This window comes from Sipha flava, unplaced genomic scaffold (genome assembly GCF_003268045.1).
Source record: "Sipha flava isolate LNK unplaced genomic scaffold, YSA_version1 36_pilon_pilon, whole genome shotgun sequence".
NCBI lineage: Eukaryota > Metazoa > Arthropoda > Insecta > Hemiptera > Aphididae > Sipha > Sipha flava.
In genome coordinates this window covers 2,633,554-2,642,619 of record NW_020273076.1, presented here as the reverse complement: position 1 = coordinate 2,642,619, position 9,066 = coordinate 2,633,554, and the positions used below count along the sequence as shown (strand labels likewise).

The 9,066-nt window shown below is 28.6% G+C and overlaps 3 protein-coding genes across 3 annotated transcripts; 2 read left to right on the top strand and 1 right to left on the bottom strand.

The window, feature by feature from the left end:
• The first annotated feature begins 459 nt into the window (after positions 1–459).
• LOC112687919 lies at positions 460–3,637 on the top strand. Its single transcript, XM_025560906.1, has 3 exons — positions 460–570; positions 3,173–3,341; positions 3,410–3,637. The coding sequence occupies exons 2-3, from the start codon at positions 3,173–3,175 to the stop codon at positions 3,487–3,489; spliced, it is 249 nt and encodes an 82-aa protein (XP_025416691.1). The 5' UTR covers positions 460–570; the 3' UTR covers positions 3,490–3,637.
• On the bottom strand, positions 3,535–6,361 carry LOC112687917 (retinol dehydrogenase 13-like). The gene is made up of 6 exons (XM_025560904.1): positions 6,130–6,361; positions 5,866–6,031; positions 5,048–5,156; positions 4,663–4,977; positions 3,852–4,056; positions 3,535–3,726 (listed from the first exon to the last, which is right to left on the bottom strand). Exons 1-6 carry the CDS (start codon positions 6,201–6,203, stop codon positions 3,618–3,620), a joined length of 978 nt encoding a protein of 325 aa, XP_025416689.1. The 5' UTR covers positions 6,204–6,361; the 3' UTR covers positions 3,535–3,617.
• Positions 6,362–6,459: 98 nt separating this feature from the next.
• On the top strand, positions 6,460–8,864 carry LOC112687918 (alcohol dehydrogenase [NADP(+)]-like). The gene is made up of 7 exons (XM_025560905.1): positions 6,460–6,754; positions 6,821–7,009; positions 7,773–7,889; positions 7,958–8,146; positions 8,270–8,476; positions 8,537–8,685; positions 8,748–8,864. The coding sequence occupies exons 1-7, from the start codon at positions 6,686–6,688 to the stop codon at positions 8,788–8,790; spliced, it is 963 nt and encodes a 320-aa protein (XP_025416690.1). The 5' UTR covers positions 6,460–6,685; the 3' UTR covers positions 8,791–8,864.
• The last annotated feature ends 202 nt before the right edge of the window (positions 8,865–9,066 follow it).

The following is a 9,066-nucleotide window of genomic DNA, read 5'->3' as shown; positions in this document are numbered from 1 at the left end:
AGAAGTATTTACTTCTACATATCAATACTATTAAGTACTTTTAAATGACGCCACAATTCGGTGTTGCCTAATAGTGTTTTAGGAGATACCTTAATCTTATTTATTAGTAAATTATTTATTTTGTCGCAAATAATGCAGACACAGTGGATAATGCTTATGAGGAAGATAATGGAAATCACCCATATATCGTGGTATAACAAATTGTATCTTGTTCTGGCTATTGGGTAATGAGTCTATCATAGACCGTTTATGATGAAAGTAAACATCATTGTCGTCTCATAATCTAATAAATTCTTCGATGTCACTGAATTAAATGGCTTCGATTGCACTAGCGTTAGGAACATGGTTCGCGCATTTCGAATTATGCCGCAATTTAATCACCTGTTCTATCCATCGTTTCTTCCAAACGTATCAGAACTATACCTTGGGCCCGTGTTATCAAGTCAAAACTGAATTCCGTGTTGCCTGTTCTGAAATCGTCTCGTATGCGTCGCCCTTTCAGTGAGTACCGTTTCAGAGGTCAATTATTTTTTTAGTTTCCAGCGAAAGTCCTACGAAAAGAAATTTACGGTGAGTTAATTTGTTATTACTGTCAATAGTATTCGATTACAACATGTATTCCGTACGGATATTATGACTATCTGCGTAAAACTCACAAGCGACGCGTACAAATGTGTATATTGGACTTGAGTAAAAACTACTTTTGGTTTTATGATTTGATTTTGTTTGGTAATATGTCTGTATTCGACAAATATTTCACAATTATTGTGTTAATAAATAAAAATACATCGAAAAAATCTGTTGCAGTCACAATTTTCACGGTTCATAATCATTTTTCTACGAGTGTATTGTAAGGATTCCCAGATTTATTTTTTAAAAATATGGGACAATTTATATCATACCTATACTGTAATTTAAATTGGTATTCATTTAGTCGAGGGGACTTATGTTAGCAATTAACACATTACAAAATTAATGTTTGTTGTATACAATTTTTGTAAACAATTGGTAGCTAAAATTACATTTGGCCTTGATGTAACATTTAATTTTCCTTACAGTTACTAAATATACTTATATATATATTTAAAATATAAAATAAAGTTATTCACAATATTTTATACTTGAAACAAATACAAATTACAATTAAAAATTAAAAACAAATAATTAGAAGAATTCCCTATAATAAAAAAAATCATAAGAGATAATTTTTTGGTTTTAAAAAAAAACACACAAAAAACAAGTCCATCAGCTGCACAGAGTTGTTGACCACATATTGGTAGCATTCGAGAGCAAACAAGTTTGCATAGTAGTCTTCCTCGATATTGCACAGGGTTTCGACTGTATTTTGCATCCAAGCCTTTTCTTCAAACTTAAATCCTTCTTACCCGCTCCATATTATTTACTAATAAAATCATACCTAAACCAAAGAACATTCGTCACAAAAATTAACGGTGCTTTTTCTCATTCTCAAATAGCAACAGTAGGTGTTCCTCAAGGCAGCGATGTAGCCCCTATCCTTTTCAATATCTTTACCAGTGACTTACCTTTAAATCCAAACACTCTACCAGGTACATTTGTGGACGACACTGCTATTCTCGCTATCGACAACGATCCTAATCAAGCCACTCAAAAAATCTAAAACCACTTATCTGAGCTAAACATTTAGTTTCACAACTGGAAAATCAACGTCAATCCAGCTAAATCCGCTCAAGTTACCTTCACCCTATGCTCCTTGGAATGCCTTCCAACGTTTATCGAAAATACTCAAATACCCTCTCACACACAAACTAAATACCTGGGACAAACGCTTGAAATATGCCTCACTTGGGCTCCTATTTAAAAATCAAACGCAAAGCTCTCAATTCGAGACTTCACCTTCTTAAACCTCTACTCCACTCTAAGCTCTCCATCAAAACAAAACGTACAATCTACCTGACTCTTTTAAGACCCATCTGGTACTATGGTATCCAACTTTGGGGCTCAGTGAAACCGTTCAACACCAGAACAATACAGGCTTTTCAATCTATTTGTCTACGATTAATAACAGGTGCTCCTTGGTACATCACTAATGACTCATTACATAAAGACATTTGCATTCCAACTTTAAACAATCTTGCTACACTCACTTACATAAAAACACCCAAAACTTTCAACGCTCACACAAATCCTATAATCACTAACCTTTCATCTAAACAAATTCCAGGAAACCTACCCAGGGGCCTCAAAAGGAACTGGTGCAGGGATCTACTCTCTCCCTAAAACATTTTCCTTTGGAGTGTCGCTAATGGGCGATTTCCCCTTCCTGTCATTCTAAAAAAAAATCATCCAATTTACTGATTGTATAACTAGTAAATACAGATTGTAAATATAAATTGTTTTTCAAATAAAATAAAAAAGAGATAATTTTAATTTATTTTTCAGATTTTTTTCATAATCGTAATATTATTAATTATCATTTGATTTGGATATTATAGTTTATCAATAATAAAAAGCTAAATTATATGAAAAAAAATTATTTTTTTAAATAGGTATATATGAGACGGATTATACAAAATACAGGGCAAAAGTGTTATTTTTAAACTTGTGTCAGGTTAGGTAATTTTTACAAATGTAAACCTGTAACCTTGTAGCAGGAGCATATTTATGGGGAGGGTCTCGGCCCTCCCCCAAAATGAAAATCATCATTGCTAAAAATTATTATTTTTGACATGGATGTCTTAATGCTGTGGGTTATTCCGAAAATTTGGCGTGACACTGAGACTGTTGCTTATGTGATAATTTAAAATTTATAATTAATATTTAAATAATAAATATTTATAAAATATGTTTATTATAAGAAAATATGTGGTGACTTTTGAGTGATTCTATATTCAAGTAATTGTTGTCGTAATACTGTGCTTCCTTCTTCCTTTCCCCCAAAAATTAAATAAATGATCGGCCCCCCTCCGAAATGAAAACTTGTTTATGCTACTGCCTCGTAATATATTTGAACATTAAAAATTTTATCAAGGCTTATGAGAAATTGAGATACTTTTCATTATAATCTTGCTTCGTTAATGTTTAAATAAGTATAAATAAAGTTTTATTGGTTAATACAATTTAATATTCTAAGATATTTTTATATTGTAGCAAGATAAATAATTTGATATTTCTTTTTTTTTAAAACATATAGATGGGTGATGGTGAAAAATTGAGCCGAAAGATGATCTTTCCTTACACATTTACTGCTAAGGTTGTTCAGTTTCCATTTAAAATGCATTTTAAACACCACTGGATGTTTCCATGGTTCATTGGAGCTGCTGTTATGGTCGCACCTGTGTTCTATCAATTACAGAAGTTTGGTAATATATCTTATAATACATACTAATAATTAACTACTTAACCTGTAAGAAATGTATTGTTTTTATAGCCAACAATGAAGCCAATATAAAGATATGGGCTGATAAAAGGAGGAAGGAAGAGGAACATCACAGACACAAGTGGGATTAATTGAAATTGTGAATCAATGTAGAAGATAAAAAAAAAAAACAGAAACTTATTCAACTCTTGTATATTACTTCTAATAGCGTTACTACGAGTTATAAATAAATATTTAAATTTAATGTAATAAATATAGTTCAGGACACATTTTCTTTGACTCTCGTCCATTTTTCACTTACTTTCCATAACCATTCCACATCTCTTTGCCTGCGTACTTGATATGGCATTGGTATTATTTCAAAGTTACTGAAATAAAAACAAGATAATACAAGTCATTGATATTATATAAAATAACAATAATATTGTTATTTTATATATTATATTCTACTAATATTATTAAAAAGTTGAAACCATTTTGAAGGTTAAATTACCTAATGAACTGTCCGGTAATATTTTCAAGCTCTGGATCTAATGCTGCATAAACTAATGTTTGAGATCCTTTAGCTGCTGATTTCAAAAATAACCATGCCACAGGCTTTATGAAAAACCTTGTGAAACTATTGTAATAAGGTAAATGCCTTGAAATATCTGTTGTACACATACCAGGATAAATTGCATTTGCTGTTACTCCAGTATCTGTATAATAATTAATTAACTATTATTTTGAATTTTTGTTTAGATTATTAATTTTTATTACTGGTTATTTACTTTTTACAGTAAAAATGCAAAATATAATAAAGATATTTTGATAACATTTATTCTATCAATTTTTATTTTTTTATAGTTTATAAAGAAATATATTTTAAATTAAACTATTTATAATGTTATATTTTTGTTTAACAGTCATTTTAATTATTTTAACTGTAAATGAATATCTTATTTTTTATTTTAAAACTTTATAAGCAAATGAATGAAAATATGAATAGAGTTATGCAGTAAAATTTAATTATCTCTTGTTACTCTACTTTCTTATAAAAATAATTCTAATATGACAAATAATTTATTTTAATGGTTGGTAGACATATATACATTTTATGATTGGTTTAAAATAAAAATTAATTTAAACTTTTATCAACAGTAAAATTAAAGGATCAGAGATTAGTTTTAAATTTTTTAAACAATTACAATATTTATGTACTATGAAATACAGTCCTTGCTTATAAATAATTAATTTTGTAAATTAAATAGGCAATGACTGTATATTGGCTTTCTTAACATTTTTATGATTACATAAAAACAAACCTTTTAAGTTTTCGGCTAATTTAGCAGTAAACATAAGATTTGCCAGTTTACTTTGGTTGTATGCTTCCTCTTCATTATATAAAGTACTTGAATTTAAATCTTGTTTATTAATTTTACTTGATGCATGTTTTAATGTTGTTACATTGATAATTCGGCTCGGAGCACTTTTTTTTAAACAATCCAAAAGTAAATTAGTTAACAAGAAATGACCCATATGATTGACACCCAAATGAGTTTCGATCCCTTCTTTGGTTAATGACTTTTTACATCTCATTACTCCAGCATTGTTGATTAATACATCCAATCTATTAAATTCTAATTTAATAAAGTATTACTGGTAAAAAGTGTATAAAATGTATTAAGTGATTAAAGTATCAGTTCAAACCTTTTTGAAATTTGTCAGCAAATTGTCTAATAGATTCTTGTGATGATAAGTCACATTTTCGACAGAATAGTCGTTTGTTTCTGGACATTAAAGCTAACTCAACTCGACTCTGTTCTAAGGACAACACTTATTAGTTATAATAAATATACATTTTGCACTCCCTTTCAACTATTTATAATCTAAACTCTAGTTCTTAATCCTGTTAGTTTCAACTTCTTACATCATACATACTTAAGCAATTCTTTCACTGTTTCTATGAATTTATCTCATTCATAATATCCTTTAGACATCCACTCTCAATGTTGGGGTTTTTTTTTTATTAGTATTTGCTTTTTAATTAAAATAAATACTAAATCTACAAACTACTTTATTTAATAATCTTACACTTCATAAGTTGTTTCACTAATTCCATATTTTTTTTTAATTTCTTCCTCTAAAATTACATGCCATGTAAATATATGATATATATATTTTTATATATATCACATAAATATATGCATTGCTTGTATATATAGTTATAAGAGAATACTATACTTAAAATTATTTAATAGTTTGACTAACTAACATAACTAATTAACCTAATGTAACCTGATTGTCCTGTTATTAACTCCAGTTCTAAAATATTAAATATATAAATTTGTTTGTAAAAACTTATTTTATGCTTAGTTAAGCTAAAAAGAAAACTATTTAAAAACTGGCTGAGGACTGAATTTCCATAGGTGTTAAATAATCAACTTAGATGAAATGAAAATACAATACGAATGTTTGATCAGCTTGGTATCATACTAGTTAATGTGTTATGATATTTAAGCATTAACCTTTTCACATTTTTCTATATCCCGACAAGCCATCACGACCGTAGCGTTTTTGATGGCCAATAATCTAGTTGCTTCCTTGCCGAGTCCAGTGTTTGCACCCGTGATTATGATCACTTTATTGGCTGCTGTAGTCTTCATTTTGTAATCTTTTCCCGAAAACATATCTCTGAGAGAAGATAAAAAACAACAGTATAGATAATAATTCTATATTCTTGTGTTTGAGTAAGTAGTTGACTAGAAGGGAAAAAAACTACAAACACGTACTTGACTAAATAAGCGCTGCCGCATACCGTTCCGAAAACGCTGACATAAATCAAAGGTTTTGGAATATTGATCATTATGGTCAAATGTTAAGCGGTTAATAATATTCTAAAATATAAAGATATTGAAAAATACTATTAAGATATTATGAATTTTCAATCTTATTCGGCAGATTTATCTTCAAAAAGGTAATTTCTCTTTCTTCAAACTCGTTTACTCTTCATAATTTTTTGAACAAACGCTTATCATAATTCCAGCAGATTTACGCTATCACCAATATGTTGTTTCCTTATCTCTATCTCTAGTATTCGTGGTAATCATTAATTATCATGAATATGTTATACTTAAATATATTACATAATCACCAATTTCTAATTGCCGTTTGCTAATTATCGTATAATTTCTAGCTGAACTCGATCGTCAGTCAACAATTTCTACATCAGTTCAAAGATTTTTTTTTTTGTTCACTAACAATTATTTCAGCTTATAACGGTTAAACGACTTACGCGTTGCTCGCGTTATAAATTGTTTTTGGATAACACACTCTACGAAATTAACCATGGCGTCTAAATTAGTGAAGTTCAACAACGGTCAGTTTTACCCGATCTTAGGGCTGGGGACTTGGCAGGTAAGACGCTAAGGAATATTTTGTATCAATATCTTTAATGATAACTGAAAAATATGTATGTTCTAGGCGAGTGCTGTTCTCGACGATTCACAACAATCTATGATTGTCAATGCTATTAAGAATGCAGTGGAAATTGGCTATCGTCATTTTGACTGTGCTGCCATTTATAATAATGAAAAATCTGTAGGAATGGCGATAAATGATAAAATCGCAGAAGGAGTTATTACAAGAGACGAAGTATATATTACTAGTAAGGTATGTTTCAATTACAAAATAGCATTATGTTATCAGTGGCGTAATTGAGAATGTTTCATAGGGGGGGGGATCAAAATAAATTTGTATGACAAACTTGTGGGGGCAATGCTTGTGAAATTCAGTATCATAATTTAGTCTGATATTTTTTAATACAATAATAATATCTTCAGCAAGGCTTACTGCTTTATACTTACTGATTTTCGACTGAAAATCGAATTGGGCAAATGATCTAACCCAAGAGCTCAAACATGTATAATTTTCAATATTTCATGATTTCAGTTTCTAAAAGGTAACATACGTTTTCTTACCATGTGGATTTGTCACAAGAACCTGTCACAATTTATGCGTCATACATCTTCAATGTCATTAAAATCCTCTATCCTTTGCCTATGTCATATTCTAGACACAAATATGATATATATTATATATATATATATGTGTATATGATATATTTAAATATGTAAAGCATATTTTATTTAAAAACTTTTGGCTAGACGGATTGAGAATTTATTTAATTATTGTGATCAACTAGAACATTTGGAACAGGTTCTTGGGTAATTTCTCTTTCCAGTTGTAATTGTAACCCTTATTTTTCACAGTTAAGATCACTAACTTAAGTTATTATTATTTTATGTCTTATATTGTAATATTTTGTACAAATTAATCTTCAAATAGTTAAAATTTTCAATATTGTAAGAGTCAAGCTATATTAGTAAGCAGAATTGTACTAAATACTTATTTATTAAAGTTTTTCTTTTTTCAGCTTTGGAATAACAAACATAGACCTGAACTGGTAGAAGAAGCGTTGAAGAATACTTTGAATGATTTAAGTTTGAGCTATGTAGATTTATATCTTATTCATTGGCCATTTGCAACTAGTGTAAATTATTCATTATAAAATGTAAATTAAAATGTATTAATTTTTAGTAAAATTATTAAATATTATAGGAAGATCCTAATGCTACTGATAGTGAAGGACGATTATTAGGTTCTGGTATATCTTATTTAGACACATGGAAAGCTATGGAACGCTGTGTTCAATCAGGGCTTACTAAATCAATTGGAGTCTCAAATTTCAATATTAGGCAGTTGAAAGATATTTTAGAGATAGCAACTATTAAACCAGTTGTTAATCAGGTAAATTAATGGCAAATGTTTTGTATTATTATTATTAATATTATTATTTTATTATACTTTACTTATAATAAACAATTTATGAAATATGATTTGTATATAATTGTATTTATTTTATTATTTTAGGTAGAATGCCATCCCTATTTAACACAAAATAAACTTATGGAGTTCTGTGAAAATAATAATATTTTTCTAACTGCTTATGGACCATTGGGCTCACCCAAGAGGTCATGGGCAGGACCCGAAGAAGATGCTATTTTAGATGAACCTGTTGTAAAACAGGTTGCTGAAAAATATAAGAAAACTAATGCTCAAATATTAATAAAATTCCAAGTAATAGTTTTATTTATTGATTTTTCTCTTTATTTAATTTTGTTGTATTTAATAATTTAGATCCAAAGAGGTATTATAGTTATACCAAAATCATCTAATCCAAAAAGGCAAAAAGAAAATTTTGATGTTTGGGATTTTGAATTAAGCAAAGAAGATATTAATTCCCTTGAATCATTAAATAAAAATGCTCGTTATTTTGAATTCAATACGTAAGTCAATATTTGAAGTTTTCCTTCATCTCAATTAACTATTTTTAACTATTGTTTTTCAGAGCAAAGCATTTAAAAGACTACCCATTCTTTGATGAAGCTTAATCAAGTGCAAAGATCTTAGTATTATTACTGTCAAATATATTTATCAAATATGAGAGTATGACATATGCATATAATTTTTTTTGTATTTAATCATTATAATCTAAATTAAGGGTTTAATATTAATTACTGTTTATATAAAAAAAAAAAATATAATTTCTTAAACAAATATTTTTCTTGGTTTTGCCAAACTAGATTATATATTTTTGGTTGTTTTCTTAACAATTTCCTAGTCTGATTTGTGACGACCAATCATTATATTTATGTTGCTTTTATTGT